The sequence below is a fragment of the Pseudonaja textilis genome, chromosome 15 (assembly GCF_049901715.1).
Source record: "Pseudonaja textilis isolate UNSWEBS1 chromosome 15, rPseTex1.2, whole genome shotgun sequence".
In the NCBI taxonomy this organism is placed as follows: Eukaryota; Metazoa; Chordata; class Lepidosauria; order Squamata; family Elapidae; genus Pseudonaja; species Pseudonaja textilis.
The window spans coordinates 8,709,813-8,736,950 of record NC_142004.1 but is presented as its reverse complement, the minus strand read 5'-3'; the positions used below and the strand labels follow the sequence as shown (position 1 = coordinate 8,736,950).

The window sequence follows — 27,138 nt, the reverse complement described above, 5'->3', positions numbered from 1 at the left end:
TGATTGAAGTCTATACACAAGAACCTAGTCAACTGCTGGTTGGCACTACACTGATGCTAGATAAGAGTCAATGGAATTCAAGGAAGGGGGGCAGGTAGACTTGGATCTCTTGTGGCAAAGCAAAGATTCTAAACTGATGGTGCATTCTGCTCCACCCTCCAGTTCTGCGTACTCTTCTCCTGCACTGACATCAATCTTGCCAAATTCAAGCAGCATCATTAAAGATATATTCTGAGAATTACTAGGGAAGAGGTGCTAATATTATCTAAACTCTGTGAAGAAGTTATATAGCCTGGTAAACGTTTGGAAGCCAACCCACAAGCTTGGAGAATGAACCTTCACCCCTCATCCTATACCCGAGTTACAGATATTCACCGCTGTTGCCAAAGTCCATTGTCTCTTATTTCTCTGGAACGCATTCCCTGGGAATCCAGACTACCTTCTACCACAGGACGCAACCTCTGAGTTTTTAGGAGACTGGAGGCTAAAACATACAAAGGACAAACCTCTCTGGAGGTTTTCAAGAAGAGACTGGGCATGATATATGGTTTCCTGCCTAAGCGGGGTCCTAAAAGACCCCCAAGGTCCCTTCCAACTGTGTTATTCTGTTAATCTTATGGGATGATAGTCAAATACTGACCAGGAGATCTAAAAAGGGAGTGAGTCTCCTTCTTCTGAGAAGCGGTCTGAGCTTAGAGTTGCACCATACTCTTCCATCACACGTACGAGATTTCCTAAGCAAGGAAGATAACCAAGGTTGCGTTTGAGTGACAGCCTGGCTTGAGTTGTAGTCCAATGTTGTGATTGTCACCTGTCTATCCCGTCTGATTCTTTTTCCATCCAGGCTGAATAGGTAGTCATGGCGATGACCGAGGTGCCTGCAAAACTTCCATTAGACGTGCAAATGTTGCTTCTGCATTCTAGTCATTACTGTTATGGATGATTAGCAACTCCATGCAACCGTAAATAGCCTGAAACAGGATCTGGGACAATTTAAGCATGGTGTGAGGGGGCCCTTTTGATTCTTGGTGTGTCTGCAAATCGATCCTTTGTGTTGTCTCAATTTTCCCTCCTTTCTAAGTACGGCATTTTCTCATTTGCTAAAGAAACCCCTTTTTGTCCGCTCAGCATGGAGTAGCCATGGCTGGTATTAAGATCTTTCCTTACCCTCCATTGAATTCCCAAATTGATGAGCTGCCAGGTCAGACAAAGTAGAAAATCAAAGATGGAGGCGTGCACTGCACCGTAATCCGAGATGTTTTCTTAGTTGGTTGAGAAAATTAAATGTCAGTCCTGGAACGCATGAAGGTCATTGGATTTTATTACCTAAAGTAATGTACACAGATCTGCCTTGACACGTCCATTTGTTAGGCAGGAACAGGCCATTTAGGGGGAGCTGGGTATGGATATGTAAATGAGTGAGACCAGATGATAGGATAGGATAGGTCAAATCAAGTCAGGATGGGATAGGATAGGTAAAAGTAAAGATTCCCCTCGCACATACATGCTAGTCATTTCTGGCTCTAGGGGGCGGTGCTCATCTCCATTAAAAAACTGAAGAGCCAGCGCTGTCCGAAGACGTCTCTGTGGTCATGCAGTCGGTGGGACTGTTACCTTCCCACCAAAGGGGTCCCTATTTTTCCAGTTGTATTTTTACGTGAATTCGAACTGCTAGTTTGGCAGAAGCCAGGACAAGTAATGGGAGCTCACTCTGTTATGCAGCGCTAGGGATTCGAACTGCCAACCTTTCTGATCATCATACTCAGTGTCTTAGCCACTGAGCCGCCACATCCCTTTTATAGGATAGGATAAGATGATAAGATAATAGGATAGGATAGGTCCAATCAAGTCAGGTTAGGATAAGATAGGAAATGAAAGGATAAGTCAAGACAAGACAAGATAACCTTTAGTCTCATTTTTTACTGTGGAAACACTGGCCCACATTAAAAATGAAATTCTATTGCCTGCTCTCAAAAGAAAATATACATCTAGCCATGCATGTACATAACACACATGTACACCAATGGTGGTATTCAGCCGGTTCGCACCGGATCGGGTGAACCAGTAGCAAGAATTTGGCATGGGTTGCCGAACCGGTAGTAAGTTCTGGCTGGCCACGCCCCCCACCCGGTCGCCCTCCTGCCGGACCTGCCTGCCCGCCTGACATTCGCCTAAGGTATTTCTTTCTTTTTTTCTCTCTCCCGACAATCAGCTGTAGATACGATTAGCTGTGCCGGGATTCTCCTTGCTGAGGCCCTGAAAGGAAAAAAATGGAGGGAGGACCTCAGCCCCTCCCTCCATTTTTTGCCTTCCAGAGCCCCAGAGGAGCCTTAGGGGAGCAAAAACGCTCCCCCAAAGGCTCCTCTGTGGTTAGGAAGCTCCCCAAAATGGGTGGGGACTGCAAAAGAAGCCACGCCCACCTAGTCACATGGCCACGCCCACCGAGCCATGCCCACAAAACCAGTAGTAAAAGTTTTTGAATCCCAAAACTGATGTACACATGCTATTACATATATATGTAATATACAGCTCAAGCGTCGCTTAAGTGCCATGTTCTAGATAGAATAAACCATATGATGAATGATTGAGGGAACAAGGTCCATCTGGTCTAATGAGGAAAAAGGTTAAGGGTGACATGATAGTAGTCTTTAAATATTTGAGGGTCTGTCACAGAATAGAGGAGGTCAACCTGTTCTCCACAGCACCTGAAGACAGGACAAGAAGCAAAGGATGGAAACTAATTAATGAGAGATCCATGTCAGGGTTCCGACTATTGCCCTAATTAAATCATGAGCCTCAAGCCAAGTTCAAAAGAATTCCAAAGATTTAATAGGAGCAACATGTCCAGCACTAACCCATATAAAGCCAACTCTGAGACACATAATTTACTATCACCTATGACCCTATTTGTCCCCACCCCCCCAAAGGTGTCATAAATCAGATTCTCCAATGAAACACATTCTCCGGGCTGGGTGTCATCAATCACACTCTCCAATGAAGGATTATTGCGGGCAGAAGATCCAGTAGCCTAGGCTACCATCTTCACAAGATAAGTGTGGAATGTACTCCTGGCCTTCATCTGCCGCACCTGCTCCTTCATGCCTCCCCCCCCTTCTTATGGCAACTCAGAAACAGACATAGGAATGATTTACGAGTTGACAATCCAATCCAGAGCTAAGGAGAGAATTCTTTAATGTGAGAAGAATTAACTATTGGAACGGCTTGCCTCCAGAAGCTGTGGATGCTCCATCACTGGAGGTTTTCAAGAAAAGATTGGACTTGTCCGGAATGGTAGAGTATCTCCTACTTGAGCAGGAGGTTGGTTGAGACCTCCAAGGTCCCTTTTAACTCCATTATTCTGTTCTGTTTTTGTTCTGCTTGAGCGGGGGGTTGGACTAGAAAACTTCCTAGATCCTTCCCAACCCTACTATTCTATGTTCTAGATCGGGGGTCTCCAAATTTGACAGCTTTAAGACCGGTGGACTTCAACTCCCAGAATTCCTTCTCCTGTCTTGTTAGTTCAGGAATTCTGGGAGTCTTAAACTTGCCAAGTTTGAAGGCCCTTGTTCTAGATGAAGCAGGATCAGAAAGACTTTCTGAATCTTCTTTCTTTCTTTCTTTCTTTCTTTCTTTCTTTCTTTCTTTCTTTCTTTCTTTCTTTCTTTCTTTCTTTCTTTCTTTCTTTCTTTCTTTCTTTCTTTCTTTCTCCTCCTTTTCATTCCCCGTAGGATTGGCTGACCAAGTTTGGCTACCTGCCCCCACCGGATCCCATCACCGGACAGTTGCAGACCCAAGAAGAGCTCACCAAAGCCATCATGGTGATGCAACAGTTTGGAGGACTTGAAGCCACCGGCATTCTAGGTCAGTGAAGAACCTGGAATGGGTTGGGAGACACATAGTTCCGTTTTCTATTCCAGGTGGAGGTAAAGGCTACCGCTTTGATGGGACAGGTCTCCCTTGGTGGTGGGATTCAGAAAGTTTTACTACCAGTTCTGTGGGCATGGCTTGGTGGGCAGGGGAAGGATACTGCAAAATCCCCCTTCCCTCCCCATCCCTCTAACCTGCTTTCCAGCTCCGTTCTCCTGTGCAGGGCAACCAGAGAAGACCCAGCCAATCAGCTGGGACTCAGGAGACAGAGAATAGATGGGGGTGGGACCAGTCAGAGGTGGGATTTGCCGGTTCTCTGAACTACTCAAAATTTCCACTACCAGGTCTCCAGAACCAACTGAATACCACCTCTGATTCTTTCCCTTTGTTCCTCTCTTCCTTCCCCCTTCTTCCTCTCCTCCTTCCCCTTTTGTTCCTCTCTTCCTTCCCCCTTCTTCCTCTCCTTCTTCCCTTTTTGTTCCTCTCTTCCTTTTCCTTTCGTTCCTGTCTTCCTTCCAGTGGTGGGATTCCTTTTTTTTTTACTACCGGTTCTGTGAGTGTGGATTGTTGGTCGTGGTGTGGCTTGGCTTGGTGAGCATGGCAGGGGAAGGATATACTGCAAAATCCCCCTTCCCTCCCTACCCCACTAACCTGCTTCCCAGCTCCATTCTCCTGTGCAGGGCAACCAAAGGAGACTCAGCCGATCAGCTGGGACTCAATGGGAGGCAGAGAAGAGACGGGGGCAGGGCCAGTCAGAGTTGGGATTTGCCGGTTCTCCGAACTACTCAAAATTTCCACTAGTGGTTCTCCAGAACTGGTCAGAACCTGCTGGAATACCATCTCTGGCCTCCTTATATCTTCTGGGAAGAACATTCTGTGCTGGAGAGTTGAAGGATGGGCCATAATTCATGGGTGCGTTTTGGGGCTTTCCCGGACCAATCTCAGAAATTGAAGGCTTAAAGCCAGAGATTCAAGGGCACCGTTCTGATAAGATATATTTATGGCAGAAATGCTCTTTGTCAGGAAGAAAACCAGGGACTGCCAACTCTAGGATTGAAGTCCTGCACTCACTAGATTCAAATCCTCCAGCATTTTCTCCACCCTTAGGTTGCAGTGGAATGAGAACCATGGCGTTGCATATATTTCATTAGCAAACTAGGTGCTGCTAGCACTGATGATGTTACCTAATTTGACAATGAAACATCTGCAAGAAAACCTTCAACTTCAGAGACCACTGAGGACCCTCCTCCTCCTCCTCCTTCTCCTCCTCCTCCCCTACTCTTCCTCCTCCTCCTCCTCCCCTACCCTTCTTCCTCCTCCTCCTCCTCCCCTACTCTTCCTCCTCCTCCTCCTCCTCCTTTCTAGCACTGATATTACCTAGTTGGTAATGAAACATTCAGAAGAAAACTGCCACGCCCAGAGACCACCAAAGATCTCACACTCCTCCTCCTCCCCGCTCTTCCTCTTCCTCTCCACAACTCCCTCCCATCTAGCACTGATGATGTTACCTATTCGGGTAATGAAACGTCTGCAAGAAAACTGCCAAGCTCAGAGAGCACCAAGGAAAGGAAAACACCTTTATATAAGATCACCCCCCTTGCCAGCATGAATGTCAAGAAGTCGTAATGCCCTGCCTGTGAAACTGGCCTGCTTTGCCCTCGCCCGTGCCATCCTCTGTCCTCATATGGCCTTCTGCTCATTAGGGAGCCCCACCCTCTTGCAAACAAGGAGGGTGGGGATGCTGATTGGCTCCTTAAGGACTCCGTAGCCCATGCTTCTCTTCTGGCAGCGCTCTTCAAAGCTCTTTGCCCCGGCCTCTAGCAGCCATTTGCCAGAGCTCTTCTCACCTTGCTCCTTAATTAAGGAGACGTCATTATTATTATTATTATTATTATTATTATTATTATTATTATTATCTTTTCCTTTCCCATCTTATTAAATGTTCCAAGTTGCCTGGGAGCCAAACAAAGAACGGTTGATTTTCATTTTTATTCTTCTTTTTTTCCAAACACATCCACTCCAAGGATTGAAGATAGAAAAGGCAACGCCACTTAACGTTCAAAATCGAGCATGCAGTTTCTTCCTTTGGAAAGGTTAATGGAAAGAACATTTTGCAAAAGTTATTTCCCACCCCCCACCCCACATTTTGGGGTTGTTGTTTTTTTTTTCTTGGGAAAAAAATCAGTTCTGTTCTTAACATAAGCCCTCTTGAAGTACCGTTTTCGATTGCTTTGCCGTTCTGGATTGCTTTTCTATTTTCTATTTTCTTTCTCGCTGCAGGAAGAGTAAAGTTTTATTTGATTTTTTTGGATTTTAGCTTGTGAGGGCCAGAGGAGGTATAGATGGAGGAAGGAAAATTAGGCAGATTTTCATCCCCCGCTTTTGAAAATTGGGGGAGGGGGAGGGGATGACTTAACAAAAACTAGAAACTAAAACAATTGATGAATGGTGAAAGCGTCTACTCTAACAAAAGAGAAAGATTAGGGGAGACATGATAGTAGCCTTTCAATATTTGAGTGCCTGCCAGAAAAAAATAGGGGGACAAGACCAGAGGTGGTATTCAGCAGGTTCTGACCAGGTCTGGAGAATCCGTAGTGGAAATTTTGGGTATTTTGGAGAACCAGCCAACACCATCTCTGACTGGAGATTTTATAGTATCCTTCCCCTGCTACACCCTCCAAGTCATGCCCACAGAACCAGTAGTAAATACAAAATTGAATCCCACCACTGGGGACAACCTATTCTCCAAAGCCCCTGAGGGCAGGGCGGGAGGAAGAATATAAAAAGAGAAATCCAATGTGGAAATAAGGAGAAATTTCCTGACAGTGAGAACAATTAAACACTGGAACCGCTTACTTCCAGAAATGATGGGTGCTCCATCTACAAAATATCTCAAAGGCTTCTACTGTTACTTTAGTATAAGTTTGTTTTTTTTAAACCCCAGGTGGGATATTGTGATCATTGTCTATAAAAATTGAGGACGATCCAATATTCTTTTTGTCAGAGTGTTTGCAGCATGACTACTATTATGAGACAACCCAGGCGCTAAACACAGCACACAGAGTTAGACATTTAACAGTGATTTATATACAACAGTTATATACAGAAATATATGTGGTAGGCAAAATACCTTACAAGCAATCTTTCTTCATCTTAACTCTACACAGAGAACTCTGCAATGGATACCAGACACAAGGAGAGAGAGAACGCCCTCTAATGGCTGCCTTTATATAAACACCTCTTAAAGGGATAGAACCCATCCCCAGTCTTAAAGGGCAGTACTAATGCCGATTCATCTTCATTGCATCAGCCCTCTATTGCATCAGACTTACAGCAGCTTCGCCGCTGGTTGGCTCTTAAATCCCAAGACCTTAACACTTTCTTTGGGGTCTTTTGGGGGGGATCTGTAGATGAAGCCACCTTCAAACTGATGAAGACACCTCGTTGCTCTTTGCCAGATCTTGCAGAATCAAAGACGAGGAAGAAGCGAAATAGCCAAGGAGTTACCAAGTGGAACAAAAGGAATTTATCCTGGAGGTAGGAAATTAAATCATTCACGTCATCACTGCTCTTTTGATGAATGACGAAGGAGGCTCTTCTCTCCAATGATAGTATAACCACCTGACTGATGCCTTTTAACGTGTGTTGGATGCAAATGCTCTCAAATTTGGTCTCCGTTATGATTTAAGGTGGCGAGATGTCTTGGTTCCTTCCACCTCCAGACAGAGCTTTGGTTTGCTTGGGGTCCAAACTGAGCGTTCTAGCTTGTTGGGTTGTTTGGTGAGTTTTGTTTGTAGGGTTGCAAATCATGATTTGGAGAGGATTGGTCAGCGTTGTGGTTTCAGGAGATGTGCTGGACACATGTTGGATATGTCTAGTTTAATGAAAAGAAGGACCAGGGGTAACATGATAGCAGTCTTCCAATATCTAAGGGGCTTCCAGAAAGAAGAAGCAGGGATCAACCTGTTTTCTGAAGAACCAGAGGGTAGGACAAGAAGAAATGGATGGAAACTAAACAAGGAAAGAAGCAATCTAGAACTAAGGAGAAATTTCATGACAGTGAGAACAATTAATCAGTGGAATTTCAAGACCTCCAAGGTCCCTTCCAACTCTTATTCTGTTAATCTAACCTGTTTTCCCAAGATGGGTTACGACACACAAGGTTCAGACCTCACCGGCAAGTTTGAAAGTTTGCCTTTTAACTCAACCCTCTTAAACACCGCTCCCTGGCCACCGAGGTCTTCAGATCTGAACCCGCTTCATGTAGGGAAAAAGATCAATTTGGCCATTGGGCAATGATTTATTCCCTCGCTAGGACTCTTAACATCAACGTGAGCTCTCCCCGGAGAGAACTTTGCGAGATGAAGAAGTTCTTCAGTTGGCGTCTCTCGACCTTAGCAACTCGTCCAAATTCATCCATGTGGCCAGAGCTCCCTCTACTGCCGCATCGGAGAGTTGGTGAAGAGTTTGCAATGATCCACGAATTCAAGAGAATATAAGAAAGGAAAGCATGGAAGGAGCCTTCTGGAGAGATCCTCAGGCTGCAGCAGCCCCATCCCTGGAGGTCTTCAAGAATAAAATTGGACAGCCATTTGTCCAAGATGTGAGACGGTCTCCTGCCTTAGGGAAAGAATTGGACTAGAAGACCTTCAATCTTAGGAAGCTTCTCCTCCAGTAATATTGAATTGCTAACTAAGGCATACAAAATCTTTGCTAGACCAATACTTGAATACAGCTCAGCTGTTATGTCCTGAGAACTCTAGGAGTTCTCACTCAGGTCCACTCACTTTGTGTGGGCGTTATTTCCCCATTCCCATTGGTTGGTTCTCTCCAGCAGCCAGCTATAAAAGCAGGCTGCGGGGTCCAACCAGTTGCTGATTGCTGCGAGCCAGTTCCAGGCGTGGCAAGCACGGTCAGCCCTTTATTGTAAAATAAAGTATTGTTGCACTCATGCTCTGGTTCAGCCTCTCATTGCTCAAACTTAACATCAGCCATCTAGAATCTGCACTGTATTCGGACGTTAATGCAACTGAGTGAGTCCAGAAGTATTTCACAAGAAGAGTCTTCCACTCTTCCGCTTGCAACAGAATACCCTACACCAGCGGGCTTGAGATTTTGGGCTTGGATAGCCTAGAACTACGCCACCTACGGTTGGACCTAAGTGTAGTACACAAAATTATCTGCTGCAATATCCTACCAGTCAATGACTACTTCAGCTTCAACTGTAACAATACAAGAGCACACAACAGATACAAACTCAATATAAACCACTCCAAACCTGATTGCAGAAGTCATTTTCCCTGGAGGCATGAACGGAAAGAAGGAGGATACCCCTTGTCTACCTCTCACGAAATTATTTTGAGCCCCCAAGCCGCCATTGCGGAACTGCAAACCTGTACCAGCCATTGCCGCTCCACACTGAGACCTGGTGGGGAGATGAAGCAAAGAAACTTCACCCTCCTTTGCTCACTCCATCTGAATTATTTCCTCTCTTGCTTCTGATACCCCCTCGGAATCTGGTCAGACATAAAAAGAGATTAAAAATGCAATCCATGAATAAAGCAGCGCCTGGAGCTAGGTCTTATTTTATGGATGCGGATGTCTGGCCATGTTCAGTGAAGGGTAAGAAGATCTTTGCAGGTGCCAAAGCCGGAAAGGAAAAATGCTTTACCTGTATGCAGAGATAATGAGCCATCGATGGCCTTCTGGGCGTGCAGTGAGGCTTCATTCATTGACACTTTGAACTAATGAATTTCTCCACTTGGCTTTCTGCAAATATCAACGCTGCCAACTCAGAAATGAATTTCTATCCCTTGTGAGGGCCAGATTAAAAGCCACAGGCTCACCCACCCCCCCAAAAAAAATCAGCTGCTTTCCACCCCGGTTTTATCAGGAAGCTACACCAGCAACGTTGGGCAGAAGCGTGGAAGGAAGAGGAGACACATTGCTCCGAGTCCTACGGGGCTCTGCTTTGCGTCACACTCCTATACTTTGCTGTCTTTCAGCCTTCATCCTTAAAGGAACCAGCAGGAAAGAAAAAGGAAGGAAGGGAGGAAGGAAGGAAGGAAGGAAGGAAGGAAGGAAGGAAGGAAGGAAGGAAGGAAGGAGATGAAAGGAGGGAGGGAGGAAGAGAAGGGAAAGGAAAGGAAAGGAAAGGAAAGGAAAGATGAAGGGAGAGAGAGAGAGGAAGGAAGGAAGAAAGGAAGGTAGGAAGGAAGGAAGGAAGGAAGGAAGGAAGGAAGGAAGGAGATGAAGGGAGGGAGGGAGGAGGAGAAAGGAAAGGAAAGGGAAGGAAAGTAAAGTAAAGGAAAGATGAAGGGAGAGAGAGAGGAAGGAAGGGAAGGAAGGAGATGAAAGGTGGGAGGGAGGGAGGGGAGGGAGGAAGGAAGGGAGGGAGGGAGGAGAAGGGAAAGGAAAGGAAAGATGAAGGGAGAGAGAGAGAGGAAGGAAGGAAGAAAGGAAGGTTGATGGATTTACAGGATTTCCAAAAAAGAAAAAAAATGCAGTTACTCCATAAAGCTAAGCTCATAATGCTGCATTATCTGCGAAGAAAGGGTGATTGGTTTTTCCAGTGGTTTATGGCAACTGTTGAGAGTTGAGCTTTGCTCACAAAAACAAATCACTTTTTCAATAAATCATTTTACCAGCGTGCTCCGGGAGGCAGGGAATAAAACACCAGCTCTGGACAGATTGTTAAAAAACTGCGAAGCTCCCCACTTCTACGGACAGTACTTGAGTCGGGCCAGCTCTCGATAAGCAGGTCCATGTTTTTAGCTGTAGCAGAGGCTCTTTGCGGAAATGCGGCGCATGATGTATAGGCTGCTTTATCAATGGCGACAGATGCATGGCTTTAAACAAATGAATTAAAATTTACTTTATTGATCAGCTCGGCTTTCTTTAACTAGCCATCGTGCTTCATTTTTAAATAATTGGCTGGTTTTATTGCTTTTTTTTTTTTTGGTAAGCCATAAAGAACTTAACGGAGTTAAATAAGCACAGTGGCCTTACTCCAGGGAGTCCTCAACTTGCCATCGTTGATCCACAAATTTCCATGGATAAGTGAGACATTTGTCAAGTGAGTTATGCCCCATATAACAACCTTTCTTGCCCCCGTTGTTAAGTGAATCATAGGCAGTTGATAAGTTACTAACCCGATCGTTAAGTGAATCTAACTTCGCCATTGAGTTTGCTTGTCAGTAGGTCGCAAAAGGGGATCACTCATCCCCGGGATACGACAATGGTCATAGATATGAAGCAGTTGCCAAGCCTCTGAATTTTGATCACACGAGCATGGGGATTCTGCAAAGGTCGTAACTCTGCAAAATGGTCATAAGTCACTTTGCTCAGTGCCCTTGACATTTTGACCCATCACTAAATGAACTTGTTTTGGCCAAGGTTTCCTGAGACCGAAATTAAGCACATGCTTAGTCAAAATAACTCTTGTTTTATTTCATTGCTGGGAATTATGTTCATTCCCAGCCGGTAATGAGTCCCAAACAGTCCCTCAAGATAAGCACCCACCTTTCTCTCCTTTGAATTGCTGCCAACAACTAAAGTGCCATATTAACTGTAAAAAACCATCCGAAGTACAAAGTCCACACAGAGCTTCAAGGTTTAATCTGAACAGAACGAATGACTTTGCTTCCTGCAAAGGTTTCTCTACCTTTGCACTTCCTTTATATCTTAGGGGAGGGGCAATCACCTCCCAGCTTCGCTCCCGAGTCACCTCTTTTTCCCAGCTGCTCTTTCCTTCTAGCAACTCTGCACACACATGCACTGGGAACAGGCTCCCCTTGTTCCTCTGCCTCACTGCTGCCAGACTCCAGAGCCTCCAGAGTCAGCACCCCACTCCCAGATGGCCCTGGCCCCATCTCTGCATCGGATGCAGGACCCTCATCCAAATCCTTTTCAGACTCCCAGACTGGTCCCCGTTCTTCCCCACTGTCCGATTCCGCTGCCGTCTGCACAGGCTGCCGGCGAACCACAACAGAACTGTTGTAAGTCAAGGACTACCTGTCCTCTAGGTTATCAACATTCTTAGCTAAGGTTTGTTTTTGCTTTTTCCAAATTGGCTGGTTGCAGGACCACAAGCTAAGAAAGACAGAGATATATCGTGGTGGTGGAAAGAAGGATTGTAAGACGGGTGATTTTTTCCAAGGGGCAACTGGACTTTCTGGTTTTTCTTTGGAGATGTTTGGCTTCTCATCCATGAGGCTTCTTCAGCTCTGACTGGATGGTGGAGGATGGAAGGATTTATACTGCTTGCAGACAGCTGGTCATCTGCATTCTTTAAGGGAGTCATTGAGGCCACTTGGAGGTTTATCTGTATCCTCAGGGTCACCCGAGTGGGTGTGGAGCCTTCTTGGAACTGCTAAAAGGATAGTGTTGTAGACTGGAGAGAGATGATGTCATATCCCTCCTCCTCTGTTGAGCGAAGGCTGTTCAGTTTTAACATAGATGGCCTCTTTGACCCCTCTTTGCATTACTGATGACACAGATAAACCTCCAAATGGCCTCAACGAACCTCTAAAAGGATGCAAACGACCAGCTATCTGCAAGAAGTATAAATCCTTCCATTCCCCACCATCCAGTCAGAGCTGAAGAAGCTTCTTGGAAGAGAAGCAAAACGTCTTCAAAGAAAAAACAAGAAAATCCAATTGCCTCTTGGGGGGAAAAAAGCAACTTTGGGACAACCGTCGCCCTTTGAAAGAAGGGTGCATTATTGATCCTCGTTCTTCTCTTTCAGGGTTCGAACGTTCCCCAAAGAATCCCACCTGGGCCACGACACAGTTCGTGCCCTGATGTACTACGCTTTGAAGGTGTGGAGTGACATCACACCCCTCAATTTCCACGAAGTGGCCGGTAACAATGCGGACATCCAGATTGACTTCTCCAAAACCGATCACAATGATGACTACCCCTTTGATGGCCCCGGGGGCACGGTAGCCCATGCTTTCTTCCCAGGAGACCATTATACTGCTGGAGACACCCACTTTGATGACGACGAATATTGGACCTTCCGGTCATCAGGTATGTGGGGCAGGAGAAGGACCAAAGACCAACCTCAAGGACCAAAGAGTTTGAAACCATGTAATGAATGTGTTCTGACCAAGGTTTCTGAGTCCATAATTATGCACACATTTATTTTAAAAACAAGTCTTGTTTTATTGCAAAGCTGGGAATTATTTTCATTCCCACCTGGTAATGAATCTCAAATAGTCCCTCGAGATAAACACCCACCTTTCCTTTCTGTGAAGTGCTGCCAATAACAGAAGTGTCCAATGAACTAGAAAGAAAACCAACTGAAGTACTAAGAGCTTCAAGAATGAATCTGAACCGAATGAACGACTTTGCTTCCTGCAAAGGTTTCATTATCTTTGCCTGTCCTTTATCCCTTATGGGAGGGGCAATCACCTGCCAGCCTTACTCCCAAGTTGCCCATTTTGTTTCATTTGCTCTCTTCTTCTGGCAGCTCTGCGCACACACGCACTGGGAACAGGCTCCCCCGGTTCCTCTGCCTCGTTGCTGCCAGACTCCAGAGGCTCTGGAGTCAGCACCCCACTTCCCAGATGGCCCTGGCCCCATCTCTGCATCGGACGCAGGACCTTTGTCTGAGTCCTCTCCAGACTTCCAGACTGGTCCCCATTCTTTCCCATTGTCCAATTCCGCTGCCACCTGCACAGGCTGCCAGCGAACCACAACAGAATGATTGAGGGAACTTAGGCATGTCTAGTCTGATGAAGAGAAGAACTAGGGGTGACATGATGCCTGTCTTCCAGTACTTGAGGGGTTTGCAAGTTTGTAGGCTTTACGGTTCTGGAGATTTTGTGATGATGTGTGAGTGGTATTTTGCTTTTAGATAGATGACAGACAGACAGACAGACAGACAGACAGACAGAGATAGCTAGATGATAGATGGGTAGATAGATAGATAGATAGATAGATAGATAGATAGATAGATAGATAGATAGATAGATAGATAGATAGATGATAAGAGATAACTAGATGATAAGAGAGCTAGATGATGGATAGGTAGATAGATAGATAGATAGATAGATAGATAGATAGATAGATAGATAGATAGATAGATAGATAGGAGATAGCTAGATGATAGATGGATAGATAGGTAGGTAGATAGATAGATAGATAGATAGATAGATAGATAGATAGATAGATAGATAGATAGATAGATAGAGGTTGAGGAACTGTCTGCTCAAGGAGGAGTAGGATTTTAGGATAGATAGACAGACAGATAGAGATAGATGGATGGATGGATAGACAAGAACATAAGGGAAAGATAGAAGCTCCTTATTTATGCATTGGTCTACATGGCTCTTCCCTCTTAATTTCAGATACCGACGGAATGGATCTGTTTGCTGTGGCAGTCCACGAATTTGGCCACGCCATCGGCTTAACCCACATCTCTGCCACCGAATCAATCATGAGGCCGTACTACCAGGGGCCGGTCGGTGACCCCCTGAAATATGATTTGCCGTATGAAGACAAAGTCCGGATTTGGCAGTTGTATGGTGAATGTCAAACCCCTCTCAGCTAATTGGAGAAGGGCGCCTGTTTTATTATTTTTTTAAAAAAAAACCCTAAAAGGCCATTACAGGTAGTCCTTGACTTACAACAGTTCGTCCAAAGGCCGTTTGAAGTTACAACAACACTGAAAAGAGGGACTTGTGCCCTGTTTTCATACGTAACAACCATTGCGGCATCCCCATGATCATGCGATCAAAATTTGGATGCTTGGAAACTGGCATGTACTTATGACAGTTTGCAGGGTCCTGGGATGTCCCCTTTTGTGACCCTCAGACAAGCAAAGTCAATGGGGAAGGCAGATTTGCTTCACAAGCATGTGGCTAACGTAGCAACCACAGTGATTCACTTAGCAATTATGGCGAGAAAGGCCCTGAAATAGGGCAAAATTAACGGTCTCACCTAGCAACAGAAATTTGGAGCTCCGTTGCGGTCATAAGTCGAGGACTACCTGCATTGGTGGTAATCCAGAGCTATAGTTCTTGTGGATCTTTCTCCCACCCACTCTACGTAAAAGTGAGAATTGCAGTGTCCAACTCTTTAATGTTTTTAATGACAGAGTTGGGATTCCGGCAGTTGCCCCCAATTAAATCATGAGTCTCGAGCCAAACTTCCAAAACTCCAAAAGGATTTATTGGGAGTTAACATGTCCGGCACTGCCTGGGTGGAGCCGACTTTGAGACACATCATTCATTGTCACTGTGATGACCCCGGGTGGGATACAAAAGCAACAAAGTCACAGAAACAGGTGAAGTCCCTTTAAATTCCTTCAACTTGGCTTCAAAGGTCCAAATATCATTGACTGGAGAAAAAAACTCCCCCACAAACAGTTGCAAAAAGGAAGAACTTCCGTTCAAACTCAAAATACTTATAAATTAAAAAAAAACAACACAAACCACACTGAATCAATTATCCTGCCCACACACTTTTATCTATCTTGGTGACTTCAATCTACCTCATATTAACTGGACCCTAAATGAATGTACAACTGAACACATACATGCAACCTTCTACAATGCTGTAACAAATCTAGGACTGGAACAACTAGTAACCAACATTACTGGACTTAACTGCCTCGATCTCATCTTCTGCAATAGTTTGAACTCAATTTACGGAATACAAATTTCCAACAGCGACCACAACATGATTGACTTTTGTATCAACATACGTCTGCACAAAAATCATCACAACAACGTGATCCCCAGTTATAACTTCAAAAAAGGCAACTATGCTCTTACAGACAATGATTTCTCATCCCTTGATTGGCAATCTTTATTCAGTGGATGCAATACTGTTGAAGACCATTACAACATATTTTTATTTGAAGTCAAAAGAGTCATCTAACTATATGTACCAATAACAACTCTCAAGACCAGAAAAAAACAGATTACCCATAACAATAAGGGAACTTCAATAAATAAAAAAAGATCACTTTGGCGGAAAAACAAATCTGGTCACGTTGCCAACTTGAGCCGATACAAAAATTTATGCCACCAGATAAAGACTGAATGCACCAATTATCACATTAAACAAGAGGAAAACCTTCTACGCACCAATTCCACCCACTCTTTCTACAACTTTGTAAACAACAAACTAAAAGACTCAAGATCCATCCCACCCCTGAAAGGACCTAATGGTAAAGACTGCTATGTCAACACCATTAAAGCCAACCTCTTTAACACATTCTTTGGTTCAGTATTTATTCTGCCTGTCCTGTACTGTACAAAGGCATATAGATAAACTCCACAAAGTGAATCAGGGGGCTGTGAGTTCAATCCTAGGTAGAGGCAGTTATTTCTCTCTCTGGGCACATGAGAATATACCTGCTGAATATAACTTCGTACCAGCAACATGAAAGGCATCCGGCCAGTAAACACTCCGCTCCATTAAGTTGCTCAGAGTCCACCCCCGCAAGGGATGATGGGGTGGTTAAAAGACGATCTTAGAAGATGCTATCTCTGGAAACATTGGCTTGTATGATCTGCTTGATGTCCACTTTGCTTTAACCCATCCTTGTTTTTCCTCTGCAGGAGTCAGAGAATCCGTGTCTCCGACAGCTAAACCTGAAATATCGAAAGCAGATGACCATCCCATCCTGCCAGATTTCCCCGAGAATCGCTCCACTGTCCCGTAAGCTAAAATTGTACATCCCCATTTCTTTGGGAAGGAATAGAAACTGAAAGGACCATTGGATTAGGATCGGGTGAGAATTTGGGTTGCACATGAACAGAATAGATGTTCTGCCATCCCAGCTCCAGATATCCTCTCTCAGAAAGTATTTGAGTACTTCTATCAGAGATTATTTTTGGTGGTGGGTTTTTTTTTTTTGGTCTTCTAATGACCCGTAATTCCTTGCATCAGGGTGGAGTTGGGGCAACTGAATGGAGCTGAGTGTTTACTGGCCAGATGCCCTTCCTGTCACCAGTGCAGAGGGGTTTTTTTTTTCAGCAGATATATTCTCAGTGTGCCCAGAGAGAGAAATATCTGCCGCTACCTAGGATCGAACTCACAGCCTCCCAGTTGTGAGGCAAGAGCTCCACCTCTAGGCCACCACACCACTCTTGACTTCTATGAGAGAGGAAGGCCTTTACAAAAACGAAGATGCATAGCAGCCATCCTCCATCAGATGCCCTCAAAAATAGTGGAGTTTATGGGATTGGAGACCAAATTCTGGAGAGGAAGCTTCTAAGATAGATTGGTAGATGAGGTCACGGTGTCCTAAATCCCCATTTTGGAAAGATCGGGAACCCACTTTTAAACACTAATGGGACCATGAGGATATGACCGCGCATTTCAAACACAGTCTTTGTTTGAACCTGGTTCTCTGTGAGAGATCTAACATGTACCCAATATTTGATGAACATCCCCTTTGGAGCCCAAGGTTCCTTGCGATTTTTCACCACCACTTCCTCAAAACGGAGTTTGCCTCCTTCGTCCCATATTTTGGGGGAAAGACTTGGCCAATAACAAAAGAGAGGGCTTGGCTGATCAGAAGGCGAAAGTGGTCACCCTTCCGAGAAGATCCAAAGAAGCTAACTGTCAGGGCTCGAACAAATCCACCCCCATTCAAATCATAAGTCTCTAACCGCATCTCTCAAGAGTAAACAAAATTGATTTATTAGGAGTGGCCATGTCGGCGTTAGCTGGGTGCAGCAAACTAAAATACATCATTCATTTCCCCCTTGACCCTGGTCTTCCCCCCACCCCCTGGTTGTATATTCTCCAATGGGACACATCCATAGCCAAGAGTCATCAATCACGCTCTCCAGTAATAGTCTTGTCCGCCGACAGCTTTGGGCTGCCAAGGCGATTATCTGAGACATTTGAGGAATGCACTGCTTTCACCCACTCCCTTTCTGCTAGCAACTAAAAGACCAAAGGAGTAATTTTTAGTTGACACTAAACTTCCACCCTGAGCCACGAAGAGAGCTAGCAATTCCGTGGCTCAGTCTGTTTCAAAGATGACATTTATCCTGGAGAAGAAGAAGAAATAACAATTATAACCTTTCTTGCAAACAGCCAATCTCTCGTGTCCCATTTTCACAATCCCCAGTGATGAAGAGACGTTAATGCTATCTTCTTCAAAGTCATTTTATTTTGGTTTTTTTTGCAAAAAGCGACATGCAGGCTACGGCTTCCAAGCCTGCTCAGTTGCACCCAATTTCTCTCCTCTCGGCAGATGTAATTTTGTGATAACTTTGGATGAAATTGTGTAAATTTGAGCTGAAGAATTTTCCTTTTTTTTTTTTTTAACACCGGGAAAATAGGTCATTCTCATCCTATACGCTGCCTGGATTTTGCAAACCTGGTTGATAAAAGAGTCTGTCCCAAGAAGTTAATTTGAAAACAAAAATAAATGGGAAAATACCCCCAAAAGATTAAATACTTGATTATATATATTATCATGGCAGCAAGAATTGCAATAGCAGAAGCTTGGAAAATGGCCACTATACCGACAGATTGTTTAATAATTCGTAAAATGTTTAAGTGTGCAGAAATGAATAAACTCACTACAGAATTAAGCAATAAGGAGGACTCGGAACATTATTCCATCTGGGATAACGGGTATCAATGGATAGATAGTCGGAATATGAAACATAGGTTAGAAGTATAAAATTTGTATATGTAAAGGATCCATTAGAAATTGTTGAAATATATGAATATTTGAAATGTATGAATATAGCAAAGACTTGTGTACTTGTGTCCAAGAACGATGGTAAATTGTACAAACTTATTTTCTTTATAGACATATTTGTGTTTTAATATTTTAATCTCAATAAGGGTTATTTTTAAATTAAAAATAAATGAAGGGGGAAGATCTTTAAGGCAGGCAAGCATAGGTCTCCCCACCGCTTCTTCCTTTGTTCTCCTCGGTGCATTTCCGAATCTCTCCTGCTGAAATTGGCAAGGATTAAAAGAGTTTCATTTTGAGTTTGAGCCAAGTGATTTGGCCGGACAGTGAGTTGATGATTAGCTTTGTTCATTTTACTTTTATTTTTAAATCTTCCCCTTTTTTTGCCAAGGTTTAGAAGAGACGTGCCAAACAGATGCAGCACCCATTTTGATGCTGTGGCTCAAATCCGTGGAGAGGTTTTCTTTTTCAGAGGTGAGCTGAGGCCGGAAATGCAGGTAGTGTTCGGCTTACAATCCTTCGTTTAGTGACCGCTTGAAGTTGCAACGGCAGTGACACAATGGGTAGAGGACCGTTTTTCAGACTTAACGACCATCACAGCATCCCCCGTGGTCACAGGATCAAAATCCAGACGCTCAGCAAATTGACATGTACTGTATTTATGACGTTCCTAGTTTCCTGGAGTCATGTGGTTGCCTTTTGCGAGAAGGTGAGAAGGGGTTGAGCTGTGGGGTCCTTGGTACTTTCCGAGCTTGGTGGTTTTCTTGCAGACGTTTCATGACCCAATTAGGTGACATCATCAGTGCTAGAAGGGAGTGGGGATTGGGAGGAAGAGGAGGAGGAGGAGGAAGAGGAGAAGGAGGACTGTGTGATCCTTGGTGCTCTCTTGAGCTTGCTTGTTTTCTTGCAGATGTTCATGACCCAACTAGGCAACATCATCAGTGTTAGAAGGGAGTGGAGTTTGTGGAATGGAGGATGAGGAAGAAGAAGAGGAAAGGAAGAAGGAAGAAGGAAGAAGGAAGAAGGAAGGAAGGAAGGAAGGAAGGAAGGAAAGAAGGAAGGAAGGAAGGAAGGAAGGAAGGGAGGGAGGGAGGGAGGGAGGGAGGGAGGGGGAGGAGGCGGAGTCCTTGATACTCCCTGAGTTTGATGGTTTCCTTGCAGGCATTTCCTGACCAAAGTAGGTTGTGTCATCAATACTCAAGTAAACCTCGTTCCCTTCTAGCTCTGATGATGTTACCTAGTTGGGTCACAAAATGTCTGCAAGAAAACCACCAAGCTCTAGAGAGCACCAAGGACCCCACAGTTTTCCTCCTCCTCCTCCTCCTCCTCCTCCTCCTCCTCCTCCTCCTCCTCCTCCTCCACCACCACCACCACCACCACCACCAATCTTGGAACCCCATTCCTTTCTAGCACTGATGCTGTTACCTAGTTGGGTCACGAAACTTCTGCAAGAAAACCACCAAGCTCAGAGGGTATCTGGGACCCACCCCAGAAACGAGGAATGTCAACCTCTGCTAAGTCCAGTTTCCCACCTTGTCATCATTCTTTCCCCCGAATTCCTCCCCTGGTTAATCTCGACCCGTTTTCACCCTTTTAAGGGGATCAAGCAGGCATTTTTCATCTCAGTTTAAGAGCTGACACGGACAAATCCTGTAAGGCTTTTGGTATGCAAAGCCCGGGCCGCCTCCCATCTCGGCATCACTCAGGCCGTTCCTCCATCCTGTCAAATTAGCTTCTGGAGCGCTTTGAACTTTGAGCTTCTAAAATATCGTTTAGGAGAAGAAGCCACTTAAATCAACGGCATTTCTCCCCAGTGGAACGGTGAGCCTTACGCCCCACCGCGTGGTAAAAGCCTCATTTCCCATGCAAAGACGACGCTGATTTAATCGCCTAAAAAGTTCTCATAAAGATGCAAAGGGACCCCGTTGGATCCCTGGCTTCTTCAATCTTCCCATCTTCCCTCCGATTCCCCTTTTAGCCATCTATAAAAGGATTTATAATTCCCCACTTCCTCAGGATGGGATGTTCTTTCCGCATCGATCAATGTCAAATAAAAGCGAAGGATGAAAGAAGTGCAAAGCGATATGAATTTGTAGAATGGTGGGGGGCTTTTTTCTCCCCCTTTTTAAAACTGAGCTATTCTGCAGATGTTTTGGGTTAGAAGTTCTGCTCTGTTCTCTTCTGTTTTTTTAAACCTGGGTTTAATGTTTCTCAAGAGTGTAAATACAATGTCACCAGCTGCTAAAGCTGGAGAAGGCCAATTATCTCCTGAATATGTATTTGAAAGGCGGGGGGAAGGCTACCTTGACTTGCAAAATGTTATAGATAGATAGATAGATAGATAAACAGAGTTGGTTGGAAGGGACCTTTGTAAGTCATCTAGTGACTAGAGAAAGAGGGAGAAAGGCAGAAAGAGAGAGAGAAAGAGAAAGGGGGAGAAAGAGAGGGAGGGAAAGAGAAAGAGAAAGAAAGAGGGAGAAAGGCAGAAAGAGGGAGAGAGAGAGAAAGGGGGAGAAAGAGAGGGAGGGAAAGAGAAAGAAAGAGGGAGAAAGGGAGAAAGAGGGGGAGGGAAAGAAAGAGAGAGAGAAAGAGAAAGAGGGAGAAAGGGAGAAAGAGAGGGGAGAGAAAGAGAGATGAGAGCTCCCAGTGTTTTGTTTTCTGTGGGAAATGGGTCCAAATGACTGAGTATTTAAGGTTGCAGAAATAGGCAGCCAAGCTAAATGCCTGAAGGACCCCATCCCATCAGTGGGAGTCCAGGCACTTCAGCAAGTGGCATGCTGGATTCCTATTAGTGGTCCGCGGGATTTAAAATTATGAGTTTGGTGGTCCCTGAGGTCCAAAAGGTTGGTGACCCCTGATCTAGTCCAACCCCCCGCCCAAGCACGAGACCCTACAGTACACCAGGGGTTGGCAAACTTCAACGCTCAAAGAGCCACAAAGGTCCTAACTGGAAGCCCTTCTGCCCCCCCCCTTTCCATTCTGGAGCTGTCCAGACTCTATGGCGGTTCCCCCACCATAGAGTCTCCTCCTAGTGCGGCATCCTTTTTCCTCTATCTGTCCTAACCCAAAGCCCTATCAATGGTGGAGCCGATCGGCAACAGGGAGCTGCAGCAAAGGGATGAAAGAGCCACATGCGGCTCCAGAGCTGTGGTTTGCCAACCCCTGGCCTATACCATCCCCAACAAATGGCAGTCCAGTCTTCCCTTGAAAGCCTCCTGTGATGAAGCTTCCACAACTATGCATGTATTTTTGCTATGATGAAATTTGGGCTAGCAGGCCCTGCCTTTGAGATACCAAAAATTCTTCAAAGATCCATACATGTCCTCCACTGACCTACGGAAATCTCTACAGCACAGATTTAATCCTTTCTCGCTAGCTTTTTTGGTTTTGTCCAGAATCAGAATAGAGCTGAAAGGGACTTTGGAGGTTTTCTAGTCCAGCCCTTTGCTCCAGCAGGAGACCCTACCCCATTTCAGACCAGTGACTGTCCAGTCTCTTCTTAAAAACCTCCAGTAATGGAGCACCCAGAACGTCTGAAGGGAAGCTGTTCCACTGGTTAATTGTCCTCACTCTTAGGAAGTTTCTCCTTAATTCCAAGTTGATTCTCTCTTTGATGGGTTTCCATCCGTTGCTTCTTCTCTTGCCTTTTAATGCTTTGGGGGAATAAATTGATCCCCTCCTCTTTGTGGCAGCCCTTCAAATACTGGAATGCTATTATCATGTCCCCGCTAGTCCTTCTTTTCTCTAGATTAGCCAGACCCAAATCCTGCAACCGTTCTTCATGTGTTTTAGTCTCCAGGACTTTAATCGTCTTACTTGCTCTTCGTTGTATTTTTTTCCAAAGTCTCAACGTCTTTTTTGTCATGTGGTGACCAAAACTGGATGCAGTATTCCAAGTGTGGTCTTACCAAGGCTTTATAAAGCACTTTAGCAACCTTAAGATGGATGGACTCCAACTCCCAGAATTCCCTAAGGTCTGCTTTCTCTAGATAAGACCCTACGGTTGCTGGAGCTCAGTTGGGTTAGTTTAACCAAAGTTTTAAGCCAATATTTCTCAACCTTGGCAACTTTAGGATAGGTGGGGCTTCAATTCCCAGAATTCCCCAGCCCTCCATAGCCATTGTAATTGGTTGGGGAATTCTGGGAGTCCACTGATCTTAAAAGTTTCCCAGGTTGGACAACCCTGGTCAACTCACTTCTGGAGAGGAGAGAAAATCTGGTAGCGTGTTAATCCTCACTTTTGGTCGTTTTGGGAATAAGTTGTTGTTCCTAACTGGATTTTCTCCGTCTAGGCAAGTATTTTTGGCGACTGACTCGCAACAAGCATCTGGTGAGCCTTCAGCCAGCTCAGATCCATCGTTTCTGGAAGGGACTGCCTCTCAACTTGGACAGTGTGGATGCGGTGTATGAGAGGACCCATGACCACAAGATAGTCTTCTTCAAAGGTAGAAAGAAACATTTCCCATGCTTTTCATTTGTGACTCTCCTTTCCCAAAATGTTTGGTTTCCCCACTGTGTTGAAAAATGTGTTTCGTTCCTTACTGGAGATTCCTATTGGAGGTAGTTTTCATTTTCTTAATGCCATGTGAGTTGGTGCCATCTGTCACCTGTCCCCTTGGGGGTCTAGATCTACGGGGGAAGATGAGCTGGAACAAGAGGGAACAGAGATCGAGGGGGTGGCTCCGTAAGCCTTGGAGGAAATTGGGGAAGGGCAGAGTCAGTCCAGGCAAGGCTTTTCCCGATCCTAGAGCAAGGAGGGAAGAGAGGAGGTGAGAACAACGCAGACTGAGCCAGCTACTTGGGAGGAGAGCGCTCCACCAACCTCTTCACAAGGCACGGCTGGGGACGGAGATCTAAAGAGGTAGCAGTGTGAGAGGTTATTTGTCAGGAACAAGCATTGAATCTGTGGAGCCTCGTGCGCACTTGCCAACGTGTGTCCTGTCTTGTGGGCTTGTCCGGTTTGCCTACTTCACGGAACTTCTTGCTCTGGTTACTGTTTGGCTAACCTTGCTAACTGGACTTCTTGCCTTGGTTACTCTTTGGTTAACCTGGCTCATTGGACTGATGGTCCTGGTTACTGTGTAGCTAATCTTGCTTACTGGACTACTCGCAGCCAGAGGCTGTTGAAGGTGCATGTGAGAGCTTTGCTCCAGAACTTATAGTAAACATGGGGACATTTGGGGGCACAGTTGGAGCGATAAAAGGGGAGTTAGTCCTGTTCTCTGGTTGTGTTGCTTTTGTGCCATGCACCAAGTTGCCCCCACCGTCCTAGACTTAGGCCATTCTGGGCCAGGTTGGCTGAAAGGATGGAGAAGTGGTTGCTTACCTGCCTCTTTCTTCTCCCCAGGAGACCGCTATTGGGTGTTCAAAGACAATAACGTTGAAGAAGGTTACCCTCGGCCCATCTCGGATTTTGGCCTGCCCCTAGGAGGCATCGATGCAGCCTTTTCCTGGGCTCAGAATGACAGGACCTATTTCTTCAAAGACAATCTCTACTGGTGCTATGATGACCACCAGCAGAGAATGGATGCAGGTTATCCTTTAGAAAGCACGCTGTGGAAAGGCGTTCCCAGCCAGCTGGATGATGCCACGCACTGGTCAGATGGTGAGTTTGGATGTTCAGAGAGCTTCTTTTGAGACCAGCTTTGCTGGAAGTAAGGAGAACACTTGGAATATCTCCCAGTTAGGCCAGTACACCAATATACATATAGATGGTCCTTGACTTATGTCCGCAGTTGGGATCAGAATTTCCATTGCTAAGCAAGGAAGTTGTTAAGTGAGTCGTGCCAAATTTAAGATCTTTTTGTCACTGTTGTTAAACAAATCACTATAGTTGTTAAGTGATCACACAGCCGTTTAAGCTTCATTGTTGTTTACCTGCAGACAGAATCTTGCCAAACTAAAGCAACTATCTGCAATAACTATATATATACTACTATGGAGGGTTTGACTTTGCTCTCCTCCTGCCCTCCAGATATTCCAAGCTCTGCTGCTTCTCAGCCCTCTGGGAAAGAACCCCTCCCCTGGGACTCCAGACTACATTCCACCACATTTATTTCTGTAAGCTGCCCAGACTCAGAGGGAGCAAATTGGGTGGCCAGAAAAAAACTCTTAAGCAATAAAATAAATATATCTCTGCCACATCATAACTCTCCTTTAAGCCTTCAATGCCAAGATGCAATTCTCTCTCTCTCTCTCTCTGAGGAGTCCCTGGTGTTGTTTTCTTGCAGATGTTTCATTACCCAACTAGGAAACATCATCAGTGCTAGAAAGGAGTGTGGTTTGCAAAGAGAGGAGGACTTTGGGTCCTTGTTGCTCTCTGAGCTTGGTTGTTTTCTTGCAGATGTTTCATTACCCAACTAGGTAACATCATCAGTGCTCAAAGGAAATGGGGTTTGCTCTTGATTTATATTCTAATGTTTTGCCCTGTCAACGTTGTTGGGGGTGGTTTTAGAGATTCTTTGGCTGGGCTGCTTACTGCTAGTTCCTTGATCAGGGTCTTGTTTACTTCTTGATTGTTGCTCTGATAGTAATCTTGGAGTTAATCTATGCTCATCTAGGTCCTGATATTATCTCCTGTGCACAATATGTACATATTATTTATGTGTCTGGAGGATCTATGACAATTCACCAGAGCCAACTTGTCACAGCCAACTCGCCATGGCCAACTCACTGCGGGACAAGAGTTACACTGATATCAAAGAAATTGTGGAATAGAATAATTAAAGAAAGGATGCCAAAGGAGGGACAGAATACAGTGTGAATGACAAAAATTAAAATATTTTTTTATTTAAATAGCTCAATGGAACTGTTAAATTCTCCTGCAGCGAGTTGTCTCATGGCGAACTGGCTGTGGCGAGTTGTCTTGAGGTGAGTTGGCTATGGCGAGTTGACCATGATGAGTTGGTTGTGGCGAGTTGTCCCATTCTGTGTCCGGACACAAACTTTTTGTCAGCTTTGGAAGCCATATTAGCACCAGATGCTTCCATGCTGCCACATTCTTGAGCCTGGGAAACTGGGAGGGGGGAATTTCTTGGAGTGTATGTGGTTAGACACAGTAGCATTCTTTTTCTAAGTCAAGGACATGTTATTTCTGCACCTGGTTGAGAGGGCCTCTCAAGTTGGGATGGATGGAGATTGGGGCATGTGATGCAATGATGGGTGCAGGGGGTGGATTTGTAGTTTTTTACTTATTGGAAGGAAACCCAGAACTTTCAGATTCGGGATTTCCCCGATGTGCCAGTTTACTACTCTAATAAAAAGAACCTTGGAGATGATGCCTGTCTCAGAGTTATTGGTTGGAGTGTCAAGCCCGAAATTGGTATATGCGTAGCCATTTTATTTAGCCTTATTAGGCTAAAGGAATATATATTCCTTTTCCTTTCTTTTTCTTTGCTGGTTATGGGGGGAAGGGTTTCTGGCTTGCCACATTCCTAAGGTGGAAGGAGTGGAGATAGAGAGAGTTGTTTAGGCTAGGAGGTGTTTCTTCCCGTGGGAACGAAAGCTGACCCTGCTGAGACCTGGAGGTGGAGATTGATGACACCAGACAACATTGATTTACTTTTATTGGAGAATATGACTTTTGGGGGCTGTTCCTAACTTCCAATATTATGTGGTGTAATTCCGGGTTGTGTCAGATCCGGAATTACAATAAACTTTGCCAATTTGATGTTATTCTAAACAAAAGAAATTATTATGGAAGATGGACTTTGCTGTTTTCCTTTTGAATAGATTTCATCACTTGGAAACCTGCACGGAGTTGAGGTTTTCTGGGACGTTGACACTTTCTTTCTTTCTTTCTTTCTTTCTTTCTTTCTTTCTTTCTTTCTTTCTTTCTTTCTTTCTTTCTTTCTTTCTTTCCTTTCTTTCTCTCTTCTTCCAGGGGCCACCTACTTTTTCAAGGGCAAGGAGTATTGGAAAGTTTCGGACAGCAACCTGGAGGCCGAGTCAGGCTATCCCCGCTCCATTGCGAAAGACTGGCTGGTGTGCAGCGACATGCAAGCCGATGCACCAGAACCAGCCGAGCGCTCCAGGACCGGAGGGCGTTCCAAGCAGGGGTACCATGATGAAAGCCGCTCAGAAAGCGAAGTCTGCTCCTGTACCTCGTCTTCCTCCGACCTCCGAGCCTGCCCCTCCCTCAGACTCTGCGGCGGCCTGGTCTTGGTCCCTCTTTGGACAGCGGTGTTGGTGCACGGACCTCTATGACCGATGGAGTCGCTTTGGATTGCAGCACTTTCCGGGGTGCAGACGGACACTGGGTTGGCCTCCCCGTCGCAGTGGCGTTCAGGAACCGACATCTAACATTCCTAGCAATGCGATGTGGAATTAAGTTTCAAATTCTCCATGAGAATCAAAAGAGCATTTTTTTTTAATTATCACCACGATTCTTATTGTTGTTCTGGTTTCCTTCGGTTGGCTGGAGATGGGTTTAATGGTTCCCTTTTTATTTTTAGTTTTATTTTTATAATTTAACTTGCTTTCACCGCCAGGTTTCTCACTCCCCACGGTCTCCTCTTTTCCCCAGCACACAAACCACAGATCATATTGTGTGCTGTTCCTCCAGCATACAACACTACGAATAAAAGTTTTGGACCTGC

At 45.0% G+C, this 27,138-nt stretch overlaps 1 protein-coding gene across 2 annotated transcripts in view; it reads left to right on the top strand.

Moving 5' to 3' along the window:
- The window catches only part of MMP17 (matrix metallopeptidase 17), a 76,803-nt gene extending 49,665 nt beyond the window's left edge, over positions 1-27,138 (top strand). Inside the window, exons 2-10 of one of the 2 annotated variants that reach the window (XM_026716257.2) lie at positions 3,729-3,861; positions 7,278-7,404; positions 12,614-12,897; positions 14,220-14,396; positions 16,440-16,539; positions 18,933-19,015; positions 22,834-22,986; positions 23,889-24,146; positions 26,424-27,138. In XM_026716257.2, the coding sequence (XP_026572042.2) occupies positions 3,729-3,861; positions 7,278-7,404; positions 12,614-12,897; positions 14,220-14,396; positions 16,440-16,539; positions 18,933-19,015; positions 22,834-22,986; positions 23,889-24,146; positions 26,424-26,746 (1,638 nt within the window). In that variant the 3' untranslated portion in view covers positions 26,747-27,138. The remainder of the gene's footprint in view (positions 1-3,728; positions 3,862-7,277; positions 7,405-12,613; positions 12,898-14,219; positions 14,397-16,439; positions 16,540-18,932; positions 19,016-22,833; positions 22,987-23,888; positions 24,147-26,423) is intronic. The other variant, XM_087913448.1, reaches the window with a different exon arrangement.